Source organism: Meleagris gallopavo, chromosome 20, assembly GCF_905368555.1.
Source record: "Meleagris gallopavo chromosome 20, MGAL_WU_HG_1.1, whole genome shotgun sequence".
NCBI lineage: Eukaryota > Metazoa > Chordata > Aves > Galliformes > Phasianidae > Meleagris > Meleagris gallopavo.
Window position 1 is genome coordinate 8,497,925 of NC_139423.1, and position 21,273 is coordinate 8,519,197.

Below are 21,273 nucleotides of genomic sequence, written 5' to 3' on the forward strand. Positions count from 1 at the left end.
GCACAACCTCACTTGCTTCATGTGGTTGAGCTTAGAGACATTTTGGAAAGATAATTTCATACACTTTGGGTGTGAAGCCACATGTGAGCCCTGCCTGCAGCTCACAGGGGCTGCCAGTTTCTGCAGCCCCTGTTAATCTAATGCTGCAGATCCTCCCAGTGACAAACTGTGAGGAACAGGGGACAAAGCCCACACACACACTGCAAAGCACTCCGGTTCCTTTGCATGATGGCACCCATGGACACTTTATGATAGCAAAGCAGTGAGATACAAAGATAAAGGACATCACTTACTGTTTCTGCGAGCTGTCAGCAATCACGGTGATGTTCACTGAAATCACAGCAGGAACAGCCACATCGAGTTGAGCAGCACAGCCACAAGAATGCAGACTAGGATGAGCTCCCTGAGGAGAACGGGAATCCCAGTGCACAAGAATGCTTTCATCATCTCTTCTGTACCTGGTAGGAAAACATCAGCTGAGTAAGAAGCTCCAAACAGGTGCTAAAGCTAACAAAAATCACAGCCAGCACCCACAGCACTCATCTTTCAAACATTTGGGTTCAGCAGAACACGAATGTGCATCCCTGCTGTCTGCACAGGACTTCTTCCTGCATCTGCACAGACACCACGTACCACAGCCACGTGCATGCAGGCTGCACCAGAAGCCTTTGTGTGCTCAGAGCTTTGGCACCAGCATTATTATGGCTGTGGCAAGTGACCAGGTTTGTGTGGCAGAATGGGATGGAGAGAACTTGAACTGGTCTGTACTGTAACTGCGACGCTCGAGCAATGCTGCAAAGTCATCCTTTGCACAGAAGGAAACGTTCCTTGGCCGGAAGCCTGATGAACATTTAGAGCCAAGGAACATGTTGCTTAAAAGCAATAGTAGAATGCAAAGTGAATCATGGAAAAAAAGGTTTGAAAGAGAGAAGTTGTATGAGGACTTTGTGAACAAGATTTACTAAAGGAAGGTAGGAAATGATAATTTGTTATCTGGAATAATGACGCTCAGGAGCAGCGCTCAGTGAGTACTGGAAGAAATAAAGACTTCCAAGAGCTGTGTGCAGGACACTGACCTCTCCTCCTGGGAAGGGCACAGGATACTGTAGAAACCTTTAGGTTTAAAGAGAAAAGTCCTCAACAGCCTTTAGAAATGAAGAGATTGATACTGTTGCAGAGACTGCAAGTCTAATCCACCAACTACCGATTCTCACTTTTTTGTGTTTGTTTTTTTTGCTACTCTTGCTCTTGAGCTGTAACAAAGAACCGCTGGTAACAACACAGACCAACACCCAGCACAAAAAATCATAGCAAGTGTCGTACCTCCATGTATGGAAGGACGAGCGTGAGCCAGGGAATGGAGACTCTTCCCAGTTCAGTGGATGGCACAGTTCTCAGCTGGTTTCCTGACCAACTGTTTGATTTGCTATTTTCAGTAGCCTCATACAATGTTGCCTCTTGTCTTCCTCTTGTCACCGGCAGTACTGGATGTCAAGCACGTCCTATGAGATCAGGGAAAGACTTTCACACAGAGCGTCGGCCCAGCAGGAGGCCTTGTGCAGGGAGCCTCGTCCTGCGAGACGCTGCTCGGCTGCCGACAGCCTGCTCCGCTTCCACCGATGGCACCAGCGGTGCTTTGGTGGTAACTGGATCAGGCACCTGGCAGACAGGTCCCCCCTCAGCAGGGGATACACGAGGGGATACATCTGTACCTGAGGTCAGGTCTCTGGACTGCAGCTCCTCCCACAAACACCTGCTGGCTGCTGGCTGCTCTCCGTGCCGTGCAGAACCCGTGTGCTGGGAACGTGACTGCAGCCCCCGCCTGGACGAGAGGTGGGAGCAGGATTAGCCCCGCATTCACTTCAGATGTCGTCACAAGCATATCACGTTGTAAAGCATCACAACTTCCACAATTCTAAAAATAAACATCAGCAGTTTGGTTGAAGCGTTTTGGCAGCCAAAGGGCTAACATATTAATAACACAAGACCAACAGCAGCCCAGAACAATAACTGTGGAACAACAGATCCTATTGCTTCTGAAAATAGCCCCGTTTGAAAAAAAGAAAACATTTCTACAAGACCCATAACCCAGCAGTAGCTTCCTTATAGGTCTTCACAAAGGCTTCAACACACGGAAGGCTGAGGTGCCACCTCTGAGGTCTGGAGAGAACTGCGGCAATGTACACAGTGGGTGGGAGGCTGGGCTGCACATCACTGACAGGGACACAGACCCTGGGGATGCAGTTTGGTCCTGCTGAACGCATGCATTAATCTGAGTTCTTCTTTCACAATTCTGCCTACGCTCATGCAATGCCTTTCTCTGCAAGCAGAGCCATTGATTTGTTAACTCTCCAGCATGTGGTACTAAGCAGCATGTGAGCAAGCACGGCTTGCAGCCAACAGCTTGGTATTTCAGCATCACCCCTTGGTGACAAAGAAACTGGATCATCAAAGCAGTTGAACACGATTAGCGAGAGAAATAACTGAAAGTCCACTGCTGGCACAGGATGAAACTTGCAGGCCTTCACCTGAAAACATTAATCCATGCTAGAGACCCAGAATCAGCTCTTTAAAATATATATATAAATAAAATCAATAGCAAGCTCATGATTGAAAACTTCTGAACCATTCCAACATAGTGCACTGCAAGGATCAGGCTGACCCACGCAGCTCTGCACAACACCAGCAGCCCGTCAGGACAAATGGGAGCACAGCCCACCTGAGCTGCTTTCTGTGAGCTCTGCCCAGCTCTGAGCAGCCCTGTGTCACTGCAGAGCTGCAGCCTCAGCTCAAGGACCAGCACAGCTCACACTCTGCTTGCTGGCCAAGGCCCAGCCTGAGAACCCCAGGCCAGTTGTCAATACATGATGAATGTCCCACCAGAAATGGGGCCTTCATACTTAAAGCACGTGTGTCTGCAGGAGAGAGGAGAAAAATCAAAGCACTAACGAGCTATGATTAAGCTCAGAAATAATAGTTTCCTGTTCAAACACAGAACTACGTCTCTTAGTACAACTACCTCATCCCCGATTGTGTCTATTAAAGACAATTACCACGGGAGACAGATCTGTGCAGCCAGATGTGGAAACAACGGTTATGTTACACACAGTGCCATATGCAGTTTGAATTCCTTGTGGCTGAACACGTTATGTATAAAAAAAATTGTGTGTTTGTGCACAGAGGAGCAGCTGTCAATTGGGAAATCCCCTTAGCCTGCTTTAATCCTTCATTCCACAATCCCCAGGGATTAAACAAATGCACTAACATTATTTACTGTAACGCTCCCTCCATGGGGGGCTTCAGTCCATGAAATCCACTCCAGCATTTGCAAGTTTCAGTTGTGAAATATGCTGTGAGCGTTCTATATTTGGTAACTTTGCAAGTACTCTTTAAGTTGGGCCCAGAGTGATGAAAGGACAGGAGTCAGGAATTCAGCTGCAGCAGAGGCTCAGCGTGGGAGTTCACTTCTCTCTGCAGGGCTCTCCAGGGGCACCAAGCATGGCAGTGACTGCTGAGAGGGGACAGTGCTTGCGGGGCTATACAAGACTCTTCCAAAATGAAGATGTTGCCATGGTACTAATCCTCCCACCATCTATATACCCTGCGGGTATGAAATGAGGTTTTTGAACCCAGTTCTGCCAGTAAAGCCTCACTTGCCTTCTGCTTTCCTTCTCCTGTGATGCGATATGTGTTTGAACCTGGATACAACAGCCATGAAGTGAATGACAAGGATTCAACCAGTCCTCACAGAGTAATGCTCTGCATAATGCCACCATGCTCCTGTGACCATTTGTGGCACCCAACAACGACGTACAGAAGCAGCAGGCTGGGGCCCCAGGAGCCCTCTGCCACATCTGCAGCACTAGCTGATCATTCAATCTCATTCCTGAGCTTCACAAGTAAGTTCATTACAGCCACTTCAAAGACAGCAAGCACTAAACCCTATCTTTGGCCAACCTTCCTCAAATTCGTATACAGTTTGAATTCTTTAGTTTAGCTGATTGTTTGAACCCAGCACTCCTGTTTCAGTTATCACTGCTACAACCAATCCAGCAGGCCATAGCCATGCTGAGCATCGCCCACAAGAAGGCACAACAGGGCAGGCTGTGTCCCACCATCACCTCTAGGCCCATGGAGCCACATTGTGCTGAACGCAAAGGAAATAATTCACCATTCAAATTTGAGGACTAATAGTTTGGAAGCTACATTAATCCGAGGTCTGACTGCTCCCATGGCACTACATTTGCAAACAGACAATTCCATCAGCTCTGGTATAATTCTTTCCAGCCTACATCCAGCCACAGCAAAAACTGCACTCATGTCACTGGCCTTCATCCCGCACTAATCTCTCCAGTGGTACACATCAGTGCTCGCAGAGACAGAACCCTGGTGCACAAACCTTACAGGGCTGGGCTCTGGGTCTCTGTTTCTTTCACACACTTTACAGCCAGGAGCATGAGTAAGCACCTGGGAGAGAATAAGGGAGAGGCACGGGGCTTCTGAGACCAGCAGATCCCTTGCTGCTATGATAGGAGAGGAGATGATGAGGTTGTAAATCTCCCATCCACTCCCCTTCCCTGCTCCTCATTCCCTTGCATGACTGAAGCTTGGCTGAGGCGCGCTGCCTGGAACATCAGCTGGCACTTGCTGGCAGTCACTGCCATTCAGCACCACTTCTTCCACTTAATTCTGCTTTCACACATTCCCTGGTGGAACCGAGGCACCAAACACTACAATGGCAGCCACTGAACACCCCACCATGGGATAAAGAACTCCAGGTGCCACAGCTCATTCACAAACCTGAGCTGCCACCAGCACCACACTACACCTCACCCAGGGGGCTGCATGCTGGTCTGGGCACACCTACACCTCACTGTTAGCATCTAACTGCAGGCAGCAGCAGCATCCTCAGCACCAAACCTCTGCCACAGCAGAAATGCAATTCCCTGAATGGTTCCCAATGAAAGATCATCACCACTGCTCCCCTCCCCACATCTCCATGGAAGGGGATACTGTAACCCAGAACCTCTAACACAGAGCGAGGAGGCTCAGTTTGCCTTTCCCACAGCTGCCATAAAACAGTTTTCAAAGGAAAAAAAAAAAAAAAAAAAAAATAGCTGAACAATTCCTTATTTCCTACACACTGTCATTACTTCTTTATATTACTGCATACTGCAGCACTCAATGGATTTCTATTTGCAAACACCTTCCTGCTCCTCCCGCAGAACAAATCAAGTCATTTCTGCTTCAGCCTTCGGCATGCAGACAAAAACATTTTTTATTCATCAGTGATAAAAGGCTGCAGCCATTTGACTTTAAACACAGACATGCTTCTGGGCTCTCTTCCAGGAAGTCTGTGTCACCCAGGCTTCAGATCGATATGTTTGTCTGCAGAGTCACCCTTCTGATCTGTAATTTTTCATTCTGACACAAGAAATGCCTCTTGGTCAAACTTCAGCAGTCCATTAAATTCCAGGCATAATGGAAACGGGACTCACATTGCTGTGGCCATGTGAAGATTTCCACAGTTTGGGGTTTATTTACTCAGGAGTTAATTTACTCAACCACGTATTTGCCATTCAGACAACACCGCTGTGCTGTTCTCCTGCCTCACCCAAACCCACCACCGTCCCCCTGTTGTTTGCTGGCAGTCCCAGCACCCAGCTGTACCTTTATAACATGTTCCCATGTCTAACCTGCAGGGAACATCTGCACAGCCCCACGTGGCACACGGTGAGCAGTTCCCCTTTGCTCCCAGCAGTGCCCAGCTGCTCACCCTGGCACACAGCTGGCACGTGGGTCTTCTCTCCAAGCTCAGAGCTTCAGGGATTGGCTGTTTTTTCTTTCCCCACTATTTTTTTTTTTAATAAAAACAAACAACAAAACCAGAGAGATGCCAGCTGTCCTGTGGAGGGATACCCAAAAAGCACAAGCACCAAGAAGACGGCTCCATGCATTCCCAACTGCAGCCCCTGTGACAGCCCTGGCCGTGCACCACGAGGTGCTCACACAGCTCAGGAATGACCTCACCACTATTTCTGAATCCAACACACAGCTCCCCCTGCACTGCTAACGCTGCTTTTCAGTTGCTGAAGTCTGACCCCAGGGAGGACGCGACAGACACTCAGGAGAGTTGCAAAGTGCTGTAAATGTTATTATAATCCAAACAAAGAACACGATGCTTTCAGTTCCCATTCACGTCTTGCTTTCTTAAAGCCAGCATTTTCTGTCAGCCTCTCAAAAGCACACAATACAGAGTCAGAAAAGATCGCTGCTATGAGTGATTTGTTTTAACACTTATTTTTAAGAGGAATTTTAAAGGGGTCATGAAGATGTCTGGGCTGTGAAGAAGCTCATCAGCTCAGAAGGTCAGGAAGTTCCGTACCTGAACACATCTAAAGATTTTCAGCAGCAAAACACTAATAGTACCTAATAAAAACACCTTACGATTAACATAATTAAAAGGAGCGTCATTTTAATCCTCATTTAGTGTCACATTCAGAGGGAGACTCCTCAGTGTTTTTTTTTTTTAACAAAATCAAAGAGCAGCTCAAATGAGAGATCCAAACATTTTGGTTTGTATTTGGCCAGGCTTTGTGTCCAAAACAAACAAGGCTCTCCTGCCCACACCACCCCTCAGCACAGCTACCATCAGTGCGTAATCATTTTCATTAAAGTTCACTGACCTTCAGGACATTAAATAATACATTAAAGCCCAACTCAAATTTCTTTCCCACGTAAGAAGGAAGGGATGGGCTTTTGGGAGGTGGGAGGGCAGAGATCTGTGCTCTACACAGCCCTGCAGTGCCAGGAGCTCCCATAGAACACAGCAGTGCAGAGGCAGCACTGAGCAGAGCCCCAGCAGTGCTGGCAAGTTGAGGCTGAGGACACAGCTGAGATGTGATGAGCAGGTACTCTTATTCAACATTTAAGCTGGACTTTGCTCCCATACAAGCTGATGCAAACTTGTTAGCTCGAACAGATCTCTGCTACTTTTCATCCGTTGCAGTCTGTTGTTTTCCAGCTCTGCTAACACACTGGACAGAGCTCCTGTCCAAGGCAGGCCAAGTGCAACACGTGTGTGAGGTGACAGGGACACCTATGGAGCCAGCTGCTCACAGCCTGAGCTGCTGCTGCAAGAAGTCACTCAGCTATCTGGGAACCTGCTGGCAGCCCCCTCCAGGAGGCTCAGCACAGCATCAGTAACACATCAGCCCAACCCTACCAATAAGCCAAGCAGAACTTCCCAGGGGCAACACGCTCTGTCATTAAAGCTCTACCTGTTGGGATGTGTGCTTATAGTGAAGCCTCCACCTGTTCCTTTCTGTACCGATTACGATGCCCGTGCACTACAACTGCTGTCTGTGAGGAGCTGGGGAGCCTTGAAGTTGACAAAGCGAGCACAGAGAACCTGGCATCACTGAACAGAAGGGATCCAGGCAGGTGAGTCTGTGCAGCAGCAGAGATGCACAGCAGCAAATCCTGCCAGCCCTTCCCACAGTGCCGAGCAAAGAGCTGCACTCACCTGTGAGTTACAAGCAAATATTCCTGTTCTGCAGAGACTGAAGCGAAGCAGCTGGTGAACCACCTGTGTTACAGCACAGAGAGCAGCAGTGCCACAGCCTTACTGACACACCCGGCTCCTTATCCTGTGCTCACGGCACACATTTGGGCAGGACTCAGCTGCTCAGATTTACTGATGGCAAACCTCCTTCAAGAAGCGCCTCATTTTTGCAACTGCTTGCAACTGGAAGCAAACCCACAGAGCTCCGAAATTCTCTGCAGAAGCCGTGAGACGGGTTTTGAGTCATTACAAACATTTTGGTTCGACATTCTGATGTGAGACGCTACAGAATTTAAATGATAAAAAGTGCTTCAAAGCTGAAGTTTTCATCCTCAGAAGCCTGCAGCAAAGTTTTGACAGCACCGCATTTTCCTATTAAAACGCTGCCTGTATTTTTCTAAGCAAGTTCTAAACTGCATTTCCTGTTTTTCTATCAAATGTACTCTGGCATGTTTTATGGCTCGTTAATGACACCCTGCACTCCCCATGCACCCACACCCGCAGCACCTACGGAGGACAGCAGCCTCCAGCAGTCAGCATGGGGCTGAGCAGCTCCCCCTGTGCGGCGCCCCTGGAAGAGGCTGCTCAGCTCTTCCCAGAGACCTGCCTCCGGTGATCCTGCAATAAAGCGGCTCTTTACATCCTGTGGGATGCCTGAAAGCAGCAATAATTGAAGTGCTGCCATACAGAGCTGGCAGAAATGTCTTTTGGACACGTGCAAAGTTCTGCACAGCTTTATGGACCAAGAACCGAGCAACTGAGCTCAGTTCTGGTGTAAGTGGTACAACTGCATGGAGCATTCTGTGGCTGCATTGCTTTATTCCTCGATTCAGCCTCCTTCCACCATCCCAGGACACCAAAACCCGCACCTGCAGAGTAACGGCAAGGAGGACTCACTGGTTCCAAGCTCACCGCAAATCACCTGAAGTCTGGCCGTGATTTACTGCACCCGCACCGCTGTTCTCCAGCAAAACCTCGGACTCCGCTTCTGCCTCTCCCACAGACCGGGACCGATTCCGACACGGACACACAGCCGGGCCCACCTCGCTGCTCCTCCGCCGTCGCAGCCCGCCCACCCCACGGCACACGGCACCCGTTCCGCTCCGAAGCCTCGCCGCCGGGAACAAAAAGCGGCCGCAAACCGGCCTCGGGCGGCTTCCACGCCGCGGGGCTCACCGCGAGCCGCGCTCCCTCAAGCAGGCACGGACGGGGTTCGAACCCGCGATCTTCGGTTTACGAGACCGACGCCTTACCACTTGGCCACCGCGCCTGACGGGCTAGCAGCAGCCGCGCGCAGCCAGTGGAAGGCGGCGGCCTCCGCCCCGCGCGGAGCGACCCGGCCGGCGGCGGGGCGGGGGGGGAAAGGAGGGGCGGCCGAGCCGGGCGGTCCCGGCGCGAGGCGGCGCCACGGAAACGGGCGGCGGCCGCGAGAACGCGCCCGGCGCGGCGGAAACGGCCTTCGGTCGGAGCTTCCCCGGACCCCCGCCTTCCTCAGCTCCCCGCGTGCGGGACGCTCCCCGCTCGGCTCCGATTTGGAAGCGTCTCCCGCCGCTCCGCCTGAATTTCCACATTTTACATCCACCCCATCATCTTCTGCTTACGCCGTCACACCACAACGCAGCACCGCGTTTATGATTTATGCGGTTATTCGTATTTCCTCCTCGAGGCTCCCGGCCTCCATACGTTAGGACTTCTGGCTGAGGCTCGGCTGCAGCCGGGCAGTGCCAGCGCTCGGCCCTCAGCCCCGCAGCGCCCCGCGAACGGCCCGGCCCCCCGCCGGCACAGCGCCCGGACGGAGCCGCTCCCCGCTCTGCTGCCCCGGCCCGGCCCGGCCCGCTCCCCGCCGAAGCGCTGAATGCAATTCTGGCCGCGTTTTGGCAGCCTGTGTTACAGCACAACGGGGAGAGCGAGCACACAGGTGGTGCTGAAGTCGGTCCTCGTGCGGTGCCACATCCCTGCTACCCGCCCCTCTTTCTGTTTGGAAGTCTGCGCTGTGATTTATAAGCCTTGTGTTATGTGCTATGGCACCCATTAGTCACCTGCTTCATACAGGTCTGTTAGCGAAGGCACGGAAGTCTGAGTGCGATGGAATAAGTGTGTAAGCATGTCTCCTGTCACAGTACTTACATATCAATGCTACAAAGTTACCATTAACCCAAATTCTTAATCATCGTACATCTCTAGGACAATGGTCAATGCACTGCTCATGTGCTCCAGCCCCTTTCCTGCCTCCAGAAAGCAGCCGGCACCAAGAGCAGAACTGCTGCTGAGCTATGCAAGCAGAGTCCCTGCTGCAGCATGTGGGTCAAGAGAGATTCAGAACACATCCCAGAACCCCATCCTCCAGCCATGGCTTTGAGACTCATGTGTTGAACACTTATCTGCCAGGATGAGATCAGTGCTTGATGCCAGGCCGGTGTGCTCCCTTAGTGTGCACACAAGATGGATTTTCTATCTGCAAAGGCTCTCCTTGCCACCACCCAAGGTTCCAGGAGCCAGAACTCCTGCAATTCCTGCTCTGCTACTGCCCTGCTGAACCTCTGCCTGGTTTCAGGACTCCTTTCCTTTCTCCCTTTCCCCAAAAAGATAAGAGCAGGGTAACCATCACCACGGGGAGCTTGGACATCTCAGTCCTGTTTGCACCACGCAGGGCTCTGAGCACAGAACGGCACCACTTGTTACACCTGTTCCAGGCTTACACACGTGTGACACACAGTGCTGACATGCACCTCTCCTCCAGCACCAGCTGGTCCATTTTCCCAGTGCACCCTCCTTGTGAGCCAGCGTGTAATGGGCTGAAGCAGGTCAGTAGTGCAGCCCATCAGCCAGAGCTGCTACTGAGATTCTGGGGCATAACTGCTTCACATTTCCTCGGTGCAGCAGTTTAACAGACAAAGGGGGGCATTGGTAAGGCCTACTGTTACAAATCTGAATATCCAACACCTCACTGCCATAAGGAATGTGGAAAAAGGGAAGGCCAAGAGGTCAGGGGTTGCACTGTGGGTGCCCTCTGTTCAGTGCCTTTATTGCCTGGAGCAGCTGCCAGCCAACAGCGGGCAGGCAGATATTGGGCAGTACAGACAGCGATTGAGGAACCATCAGCTGCACAGCAAAGTGCTGTGATTGCTAAGGAGGACCAAACCGCATAGTAATTACTGTGCTCCTTTTATACAGTAGCATAAAACTGTCCTCTGGAATCCATTGCTACAATAAATAAGCTCAGATTCAGAAAAGAGAGTATGTATCACTAATGAGCATTCCCCTCCTTCCCTCTCCCTTAGAGAGCTCACCACAGCCTGCACGTTAAATAACGCACCACAAGCACAGATCTCCGCACAGCACCGACCCCAGGGGTGTCGGGAGGCTGCGGGTACCCCTCCCATGGGCACGGCTGAGCCCCCAGCGGGGGAGGGCGGTTCCTCGTGAGGAGAACCGTAACCCCGGGGAAGCGCCGTGCAACGGCGGTGTGAGCACACAGTGCGGTGGGACGGGCACCCAGTATGGGCACACAGTGCGGTGGGACGGGCACCCAGTATGGGCACACAGTGCGGTGGGACGGGCACCCAGTATGGGCACACAGTGCGGTGGGGCGGCGCTGAGGGGCAGCACGCGGCCGCTCCGCACAGAACCTTCCAGAACTTCGCCTGGCATTTCCACAGCCGGACCCACGTTTCTTTTTTCTTTACTCCAGCAATTAAAGCAAAACCCGGAGAAGAGGCTCAAAATGGAAGAAGTTACAAAATAAAGATAAAACTTTACCTCAGCGTTCTGGTCCGGAAGATGCGACGGGCAGCGGCGCACCGTCCCCGTTCCACGGGGAAGGACGGGAGAGGTCCTGCGGCGGGTCCGAGACCGGATCCGAGTCCGGGTCCCAACCGAGGTCCCGCCTCCCGCAGCCCCCCACAGCTGCTGGAAGCGCCGCTCTGCAAGTGCGAGCGCGGCCCCTCGGGGCTCACAAGGATCCGCCGCAGGTGCCGCTCAGCAATTAGTTAATTGCAGCTGGCCGCGGGTCTGCCAACAGCTCGCAGCTGGAGCTCGATTTGCTCGCAGCGCTGCACGAGGAGCTCGCACAGCCGCGTGCCGGCACCGCATCGCCGCGCGGTGCTTTCAAACCGTGCGGGAATGGAGGGAATCGCGCTGCAAACTGTTGCCGTGTGTTGTAATCACGGCGAGGTGAAAGGATTCACGTGAGCAAAGATAGTTTTATTGTCCTCGTACGGAGAAAAGTGTAATGGCAGGGTGTGACAGGACTGACATCGCTTCACGGGTGGTGGAAATTACAGAATGAAGTTGCAAATAATTGTATGCTGCTTTTGCTGGCTGCTTTTTTTCTGTAGCAATGAAGCGAATGGACTTTGCTCAGTTTCCAACCAAGCAGCCCTTGAAGTCAAAAATAAAACCACCTCCTTGCTTCCAAGGCAGCTTCATGGGCTGAAAGGTGGATGCCAGATTCAGTTTAAAGATTTCAGCTCTCTGAGGAGGGAACGTTGCATTTTATAGATCGAAACTTTGGGCTTTGGAGCTTTTAGTAGGTGCTGCTTTTTGTACGCCTCACCATTTCTTATCTCACCGTATCCGCGGTGCTTATCGGTGCTCCGTGAGACACAAGAGGGAACAATTCCAGCATCTGACCAGGCGAGGGGGTCAGCACTCAATGAACGCAGCGATGTTTTGCTGTGCTACAAACCCAAGAGTTTTCCCTGCAGCTGCTAAATGTGAAAAGCAAGGCGCTCCATTCCTCAGTTTACCATCTGGGTAAGAAATTCTGCCCTCGGTACCTTCGTGATCTTCATGCACTTTCAGCTGTGCAGACCCAGGGTCCTTCCTTAGGAAAAGAGGCCACAGAAGGCAGGAAGAGAAGCAGAAATCCAATGAGTTTTACCCTAAGAAGGAGGATCTATAAATGGGCACTGCTGTTTCCTTTTTGATTCCAATAGTCAAAGTAAATCACTCACCCACTTCCACAAAAATAACCCCAGGACTGAAATAAACCTAAAATGGGTGAGGCGTTCAAAGGAAGTTTTTGTGTGAAGTCCATTTCAAATGCAGATGGAAACAAATAGTCTCCGATGTGAATAAAAACTACAACCATTGAGGCAGGACCTTAACGCACAGCTGGGTGTTTTATTTCCAATTAACCAAAACTAACAAGCAGATAAAATTGGTCTCATAGTGACACCAGAACAGATCCAGGGAGTGTGTGAGATACTGCCATAAAGAGACCAGCCACCTGACAGCACATTGCTAAAACAAGACAAAGAACTGCTGATTAAATTACATTTCATTTGCTAAGGAATTTTGAACATGACCTAGTGCTTCTAAAAAAACCTGTATAAAATGAGTATTTTTTACATCTCAGGCACATGAATACAAATCTGAGCTATTTTATATATACAGACATTTACATTACATGAAAATCCAAGATGAAGATCAAATGAAAAAAAAAAAACAGCTTTTATAAAAAGTACCCAAAACAGCAGACGAAATGTGAAAATACAATGCATTCTCACAACAGAGAAGTAAAAGGCACAAATACTAAGATGTATAACCATGCAAAAAAATGTAAGTACAACCTGTGCAACAAAGCAAAACAAACGGCTCCCACAAGTGGTTTTACAGTAATTCTCAGAATATCACAGTATTGAAACATACTGTAAGTGCAACATTTACTGTCCCGTAGCACAGTGAAGTGTTCACACCATACCAAATTCTCCCTTCCAATCTCCTTTCTCCAAAGCCGGAATGAATTAGCTAAGGATAAAGTGTTAAATCAAATGGAGCTGGCGTTGGGTGGTGTAAGGTGGAAGAGTAACTGCAGCCCTTCTGCATCCATTACTTACTGTGTATGGAATGTGCATCTACCAGAGCAATCCCTGCCCCTGGCCAGGGCACAGTGCAGAGGTTTGCCAGGGTGAATTTCACTCTGCTGAGAGCAGTGATGTGAAAGCTGACAGCTCCAATGTCACAGTTGCACCACTAACAACACCTATTAGAAACAAACACAGATCCTAGGGGTAGGTAGCCAAAATATACCAAGGAAGTCCATGGTTATTAATGCTTTCTTCACTAGGCTAAAGTTTAAGTTAAAAATATTCTCTCCCTAATTACGTGTTTCAATGTGTACTGCTCTCACAGTTGAAAAAAAAATAAAATTCAAGACTGAAGCCAAGAAACCAAAGGAAAAAAACAAAAAAAAAAATGCATAAGGTAGGCAATGTAACACTGTCACAAACTGCCTGCACTCACCCAACCTGCTGATGTTTCAGCCTGAATGGGCAGCTGCCATTATCTGTAAGTTACGCTTGCTAGGCTAAGCCAGTAGGTTTGTGCCTTGCAAACAGTGTACAATTACAGCACGCCATTGGATAGCTATTCAGAATCGAGGTAATGCTTACAGGGATGCCCAGTGCTGTCTGACGGGGATGGACTTCAGCCTCACAGTGAGACTGAGGTGGTATTTCCCTCTGAGCCTCAGCAGCGGCTGCTCCTTGGCATGCTGCAAACACAGCAGGAGCAGGAACAGCTTGCTTCCTCCTCCCCTGCAAATAAGGGCACAGCCCTTGGCTCTGCAGACAGCCTGTCACGCTGAATGGATGCAAGCACCAGGAGCACATGAGCAAAACCCACCCTCGAGGAGCTCCAGCCAGCCTGAAAGAGCCTTTTCTGAGAGCATCAATTCAGCATTAGGTCCCCTCCCAGACAGATGACCACTGACGTGCACAAATTGTGGATAACTGAGCTAGTCTGTGCAAAGGACTCACCCATATTTTAACCCTCAGTAAACATCAACTTCGTCCTTCAGTGTTCAACCAGCAACTGCTGTTTTTTGATACAGAAGACTGAATGACCACAAGTGAGATCTCAGATGAAAAAAAAAAAAAAAAAACACATGAAACATTTCTTAATGCTAAGGGCAGCCACGAGAGTTTCCTCTGTGGGAGCCATCAGTTCTTCCTTTCTCTTTTTTTTTTTAATTTTTTTCCCCAAGCATAACAGAACTCTTCCCTTCTCTCCTTTTTCTTTCTTTAGTGGTTATAGAAAACAAAGGGTGAGAGGCAGTAGGTGAGAATTTTCTCTAAATCTTTTTTAAAAGGACAACAAGCTACTCACGATGGGGATTTCACACCTCTTCTAGTCACTATATAATAAAAAAACCCTAATAAATATAATCCACAGCTCAAGTTCCGCATTATTGTGTGCTAACACACAAGCCTTTGGTTAAATTACTGAAAGATTTTGTTTGTAGTGCTCAGCTGAACCAACACTGTCTCCTAAAACAGAGAATAACCACAGAAGCCCCAGCGAAGCCTCCCTCTGTGCAGAACAGAACCCTTGCAAGGATTATAGGATTCCAGCCAGCGTATGTGCAAAGCTTCAATAAATGAGAAGAAACTCACACACGCTACACACTTCAATGGCAAACTGCCCTGGGATCAATATTTTGGATTGAGAAATACTGAGAAAACAATCCCAAGGTGCTGCCAAGGAACAACGTGCCAGCAGCTGCAGAACATTTCCTTTCCTTTAAGATCAGCTGCTGGCTACATAAGCAGTCCTGCTTCCTTGAATATGTTCCTTAAGTAACAAACGACCTAACAAGAGTATGAATATTACTGCTTATGCCAAACCAATGCAGTTACTGCTTCGTTAAAGTTTGAGTTGGTTTTCAGTGAAATCAACATAAGCCACTGATCTGGCAAGTGTCAGATCAGCTGCTGCTTCCTTCCTTGGAAAACATCCCGCAGACCACACCATGCAGTACGTAAGAAAAAAAACACTGTATATTCACTGCCACTAAAAAGAAGTATTTACTTGTAAATTCTAGTTCTTAGACCCATCACATGCCATTAGCACCATGACCTGGAGACTGCTGCACAGCGATTGATGCAGGCCATGAGCAAGGTTTGCATACACCTTCCAAACCCTCAATTACTAAACAGATTAGGCAGTCTAAATACAGTAGGCCAAGATCCCTTCTGGAGTGTAGAACAGAGCCTTGCTGCAGTCAGATAACAAGGTGTTTGCTGATATACCCATTAATCAATGACACTGCACTCAAATGCCTACAGAGCTGGCTGAGAAACATCTGAATTTCTCCCAAGACCATAAAAGGAAAGTTTTGACAGCAAAATGGTATGGATTTTTTTGAGACTTGCTACAAATCTATGTATTGAAGGCTCCTTTAGAAACAGATTGGATGGTTACAGTTTGTCACTGTCACATTTCAAAACACAGCAAACAACTTGAGTCTTTATTACAAGATACTAAGAAAGCTGAAAAATGCTCTGCTGTCAATCTAGTTCTAAGTCAGCACCATGCTCTGAAACCAGAAGCTGAAGGCTGGTATTTGGAGTGAAGCAGCCAATATCAGCAAATCTTGAAAGACTACATTTCAGGAACTCTAAGTGCAATGTTTGGAAGAGGTATTTTTCCATAGCAGCCTGTGTGTGTGATCAGCCTGGCAAAGGACTGCTTCTAGCCAGGAGCGACTCATTTTTTTCCACCATACAAAAATACCTGCAGTGGTTTGCAATTAGTTTGATCAGAATATCGCCTAGCTTTTCAGATCCTACAGTATAAAGAGCTAAAGAGCAGATCAAGAGATAGTACCTTGGATTGTGTTTGCATCCCTGAGGGTTAAATGAGAAGCATGATTTTAACACAAGAACGTTTACTGCATTTGAGTATTGCTAGAATGAGATTATACCATATTTCTGTTTGAAATATTGACTGAAATACATATTCTCTGGAAAACTGGTACCCAATTACTCTTCCCACTGCTCCAGTGACCCACCAAAGATGATCTTACTGCCAAGCTACCTTTATGTCATAAAACGTGATGACTGATTTTGCAGGATAGAAGGGTCCTCCCAGGTTTGTTCTATTGCCTGTAGTTACTGGGGAGCTATTATCAGACAGCTTAAAAATGCAATTGCCAACTGATTATTTTTAGAGGTGGATACCATAGAGGAAAGCATATCTGCCAAAGGAATGGATCTCCCACCTCCAACTCACATCACTTGTAAAACACAATAAGTGTCTGGATATGTATTTGAGAACTAATTGAAAGCAGTACCATGCCAACAGCCCCACAGGTATGGAATGGAATCTTCTTTATGCAGTACAACAAAGCTACAAACAGCACCAACGTGGTGGTAAGAAAACTCTTCAAATGCCAACACTGTGGAGTAAGGAATGAACACCTTTTGAATTCTAAAGCCACTGGGTGCAGAGCTAAACAAGAAGTCCTTGCAAATCTGTAGGAAATTCACTGCTGTGCACCCTCAGCTAATGTGGCATTTCCAGGATTTCAGCCACTCAGTGGTGAGTCACTATCAGCAACTATTAACTTTTTACATATTTACCTGCACAGAATCTTGGATATTACCACATTCATTTCTTCCACTCGTGTCCTTCAGCTCTGCAGGTTCAGTGAAGCCAGCTGTGCGCATTGCTTCCAAGTGCTCAGCACAGTTTTCTGCAAACTAGTCCTAGTCCTCAACATTTGCTGATGTTCTACCCTAACAAGAATAGGTTTTAGGTTATTAAAATTTTAAAACTGAGTCCAGTTTACTTCAAAATATTCAGGAGAAAAACATTCAGTCACCAGTCTGACCTGCAACAGCTTCACTTACACGTAAATCCAGAGCAGGAGAGCAGGACAGAAGTGTAACTTGCCAAGCAGGAAGCCCCATTAGCAGGGCTGCTGGCTCACCCAGCCCTGCACGACACAGGACGTTAGCAACAGCCACCCAGCAATTGAAACGATTCTCAGTGGCCTACGAGAAGAGCAAAGTCCTTGGCACAATTCACTAACAGCACCACGCAGATGGAGACATCATCACTGAATCACAGGTGAGGAGCCCTCCTGGCAGGTATCTGCAGGTAGCACCAAGCTGGTTTAACTGTTTCTCTCCTACCTGCTGGGTGGCACATTCAGAAGCAGCAGTGGTGGGAACAGGGCGTACTGTGGGTGATCCACGGTGATCCACCTGTTTCTCCACAAGCAGAAGCTGCTGCAATTTAGCACAGAACATTTTACGCCATTCCCAGCTGGTAGAGGGACAGTCTTTAAATCCCTTCCTCCAGATTACCCTGTGGCCTCAGGAATCCAGCCCTGAGACATCACTGTTTGATCGAGGCTGTAACATTTCTCCCAGTGCACTGAAGTCCCACTGACTTCTTTGCTTCTGGGATGTTGCATCCCATCATTATTCCTCTTGTCCCTCTGGCTTTCCAGTTACTTTACACCTGCCTATTGCAGATACATAGAAACAAATTGTTTTTATTTTCTTGCCTCCAAGAAAGCCTAATTTCAGTACCTCTCCCTCTCCCCTTCCCAACACTCCAGTAACATGTCACTGAAGGCAAGAGCACAAAAACTGCAGAAAAATATATATATATTTACACCCATAACTGAATACAGATATGTATTCAAATTGAGGAAGAATGTATCACACACACACACACACCAAGATACAGCAAGAGAATACTAGGGGCAATGCTGCCAACAGCAAGATATACACAGAAAAGCACAGTTACTGCTATCGTAACATTCTCCTGGGGAGTGCATTCAATAGAGGGAACAGCTCTGGGCATTGGGAAGAGCCACATCACTATTAGGAAGGGCCTATTTTTCTGTGCCAGTTGGCATCGATCAAAAGGAATTTTGAAGTGTAAAATTTTGAGTTAAAAAAAAAGTGCACAGAATAAAAATTGTTTAAGCATTCAATTATCAGACAATTCCATAAGCTTCTTTTATATAAGCTACATTATTAATTAAAAAGGTCCAAGCACTACAGCACAGAGATCCAGCCTAGGAAAACACAGGCACACATTGAAGTCCATCTCTATTTAAGGCAGCAATTAAGCACACACTCAATTTTAAAGCTTTCTGTCCTGTCCCACTGACTTCTATGAGCAGTCACAGCACGCATTTGAAGTTAAGCACTCACACAACTGCTCATGTAAGCCAGAATGCATTCCCTGTTCAGAGCTTCAGACAAGCACGTGTGTACTCAGCTTGGGTTGACAACTTATGCAAGACCAAGCTCTTCTATTTTTTACTGCCCTATAACTAAAAGCCACTTCACATGAGGCTTCCCCTGTCACCATGTTAGGGCCTTCCAAAGCTTGTCCACAAAATGCCACTCTCCAAGCAGTGCAGTGTCTGATGGTGGGAAAGCAACTCAACACATATTATTATTATTACTTTTTTAGAACTGAAATATGCTCCTTCTGTGAAATATTTAAAATTAGTAAGATACGGGATTGCAGAATTCATTTGAATGGCCCACGTGCTGCAGAAGGACTGGAGGAGGACAGGCTCAAGAAGTGGGCTCACATGAACCAAATGAGGTTGAGCAAAGCCAAGCACAAGGTGCTGCAGCTCGGCCAGAGAAATCCAGACATGAGCACAGACTGTGAGAACAACTCATTGACAGCAGCCCTCTGGAGAAGAGCTTGGGGTCATGATGGACAAAAACTGTGGTTTGGGCCAATCCAAAGGTGAGGGAGGTGACTGTCCCACTCTGCTCCGCTCTTGAGGCCTCACCTGGCGTATGGTGACCAGCACAAGATGTGCTGCTGTTAAGAGTGGGTTCAGGGAAGGCCACAAAGATGCGAGGGCTGAATCACCTCCTGTGAAGGAACACTAGAGGAGCTGTGCTTGTGCAGCCTGGAGAAGAAAAGGTTCCAAGGAAACCTCACTTCAGCCTTTAGTATTGAAAAGGAGCTTATAGACAAGAGGGAGATCCATTTTTACACAATCTGATAATAATAGCACAAAGGGGAATGGTTTTGAAAAGCAGGGAAGGGAGATCAAGTTAGCTGTTCAGAGGAAATTCCTGACCTACAGGGTGGAGAGGCAGAACAGGCCTGCCTTGAGAAGTTGTGGATGCCCCCATCCCTGGAGGCATTCAAGGCCAGGCTGGCCTGATCTAGTAGGTGGCAATCCTGCCTAGAGTAGGTGGTGTGATCTGTACAAGCTTTAAAGTCCCTTCCAACCCACGCCATTCTACAATGAACCCCTGAAAATAGGGGAAGAGAGATTCCTAGCCTCAGTGCTACAGGAACCCTGGCATAAAATATACACACGTGCACACACACACACACACACACACACACACACAGTGGGCTGGCTCAAAGCGTCCCAAAGCAGAGTGATCTTCTATAGAAAGCACTTGGTGCTGACACTGGCAAACAGATGGATGGTGATTTTACAGATAGCAACAATTCAGCCATTTCTTCCACTTTTCTTTTTTACTTTTTTTTTTTTTTTTTTTTTTTTACTTTTCCACAAATTTTCTTTTCCTGGATGTTGCTTAAGTAATAAAGCTCAATTGAATAGGAAATTACACAGTCAGCACCAGTTAGGGACTGAACCTGGGTATAATGTTTGCTTTGTGGTACCCAAATTCCAGGAAGAACGAAAGAACAAATCTTGCTCCCAAAGTTAGGGTCACATCCATATGTTTCCATTGTCTTTCTTCCACCTTTACAACTAGAGGTAGAGTCATTTTGTCCAGTATCTAAAACAGCATAATCCAGTTATATTGTTATTACATTAATATACAGTATCTATCTTGACACAGGTATTGAAAGTGCAAGGAAGTCTAACCAAGCCAATTCAGTGACAAATAACAGTGTACAAATGTCATATAAACACACCCGCGCACCCACACTCACATGTAGTGTATGTATATATATATATTTATAGACTAATTTACAGTATCAGAGTGTTGTTTAGATCCAGTGGCATGTGCAGAAATATAGGGCAGTTGCTGCTTTTCTTTTTTGTATTCACTTCAATTCTTTATTTCCAAGATAGATGGGTTGTGATCTAGGATTGCCAGAATGATCTTGTCCATATACTGTCGCAATCTGTAATTGATCTCTTCCTGTTCTTTAAGGGCTTCCATGAGCTGAAACACAACATTTCAGATTTACTCTTGCAGAACATTTAACCAAACAGCACGAATTCGGACTGAGGTAAGAGACAAGATCACCAACTACCTCATGCAGTATTCTACCCCAGCCTCCTCTCTTTATCTCTGTTAGAAATGATCTGCATGCCAAAGATCTTTATTATTTAGGAAGGTGGTGAATGGTCACCATCAGCAATCTTTTGGCAGGTCATCTGAAATAGAAATTCCACATCCTACACAGCAATCCATCCTGCACCCACACCACGGGTAAACTTCCTCATCTCAGTGGAAGAATTTCATGGTGCTCAATTTATACAAAACTCTTTAGATTTCAGTAGATACGCACGCAGGTCTGCTGAACAGAACATGTGTTACATACTGGGAACAATACAGATATTTTCTCTGTATCATACGCATATTCTCTTAAAAAAAAAAAAAACACCCTAGCTGTGTATGCTCAAGAAAAATCCATGGGATGTTCTATGTTCTGCATTCAAAACATGCTGTTGTCCACTAGACTTCTGAGCTGTGAAAAACCCTTTAATCCCTCCAAAGATGAAGACAGATCGCTTTGTTGTCAAAGTTGCCCAGACATGTCAAAGCCCCAGATCCTCCTAAAGCTGATGTGATTTGAGTGTCCATTTCCACAAGCCTTCAGGGAAGTCTCACCCTCAACCTGCAGCCTCTTACCTTCATTTCAATTATATAGGAAAAAGAGAAAAATGAGAAAGATTTACACTGGTTTGTGAGGTTTACTAAGCCTGGGTCACAGCTGCAAGGCAG

At 47.6% G+C, this 21,273-nt stretch overlaps 1 protein-coding gene, 1 long non-coding RNA gene and 1 other non-coding gene across 5 annotated transcripts in view; all 3 read right to left on the reverse strand.

Moving 5' to 3' along the window:
• Nucleotides 1–8,923, reverse strand: part of LOC104913813 (uncharacterized) — a 55,852-nt gene extending 46,929 nt beyond the window's left edge. The window contains exons 1-4 of the long non-coding RNA XR_014887488.1: nt 8,477–8,923; nt 1,713–1,915; nt 1,324–1,502; nt 294–458 (exon numbers count right to left, since the gene is read on the reverse strand). This is a non-coding gene — a long non-coding RNA (uncharacterized LOC104913813). The remainder of the gene's footprint in view (nt 1–293; nt 459–1,323; nt 1,503–1,712; nt 1,916–8,476) is intronic.
• Nucleotides 8,763–8,834, reverse strand: TRNAT-CGU (transfer RNA threonine (anticodon CGU)). Its single transcript has one exon. It is a non-coding gene; the product is annotated as a tRNA-Thr (tRNA).
• A 3,745-nt stretch (nt 8,924–12,668) lies between the features above and the next one.
• The window catches only part of RAB11FIP4 (RAB11 family interacting protein 4), a 91,724-nt gene continuing 83,119 nt past the window's right edge, over nt 12,669–21,273 (reverse strand). For all 3 annotated transcript variants that reach the window (XM_085240243.1, XM_085240241.1, XM_085240242.1), the window contains one exon: nt 12,669–20,487. In XM_085240243.1, the coding sequence (XP_085096369.1) occupies nt 20,371–20,487 (117 nt within the window). In that variant the 3' untranslated portion in view covers nt 12,669–20,370. The remainder of the gene's footprint in view (nt 20,488–21,273) is intronic.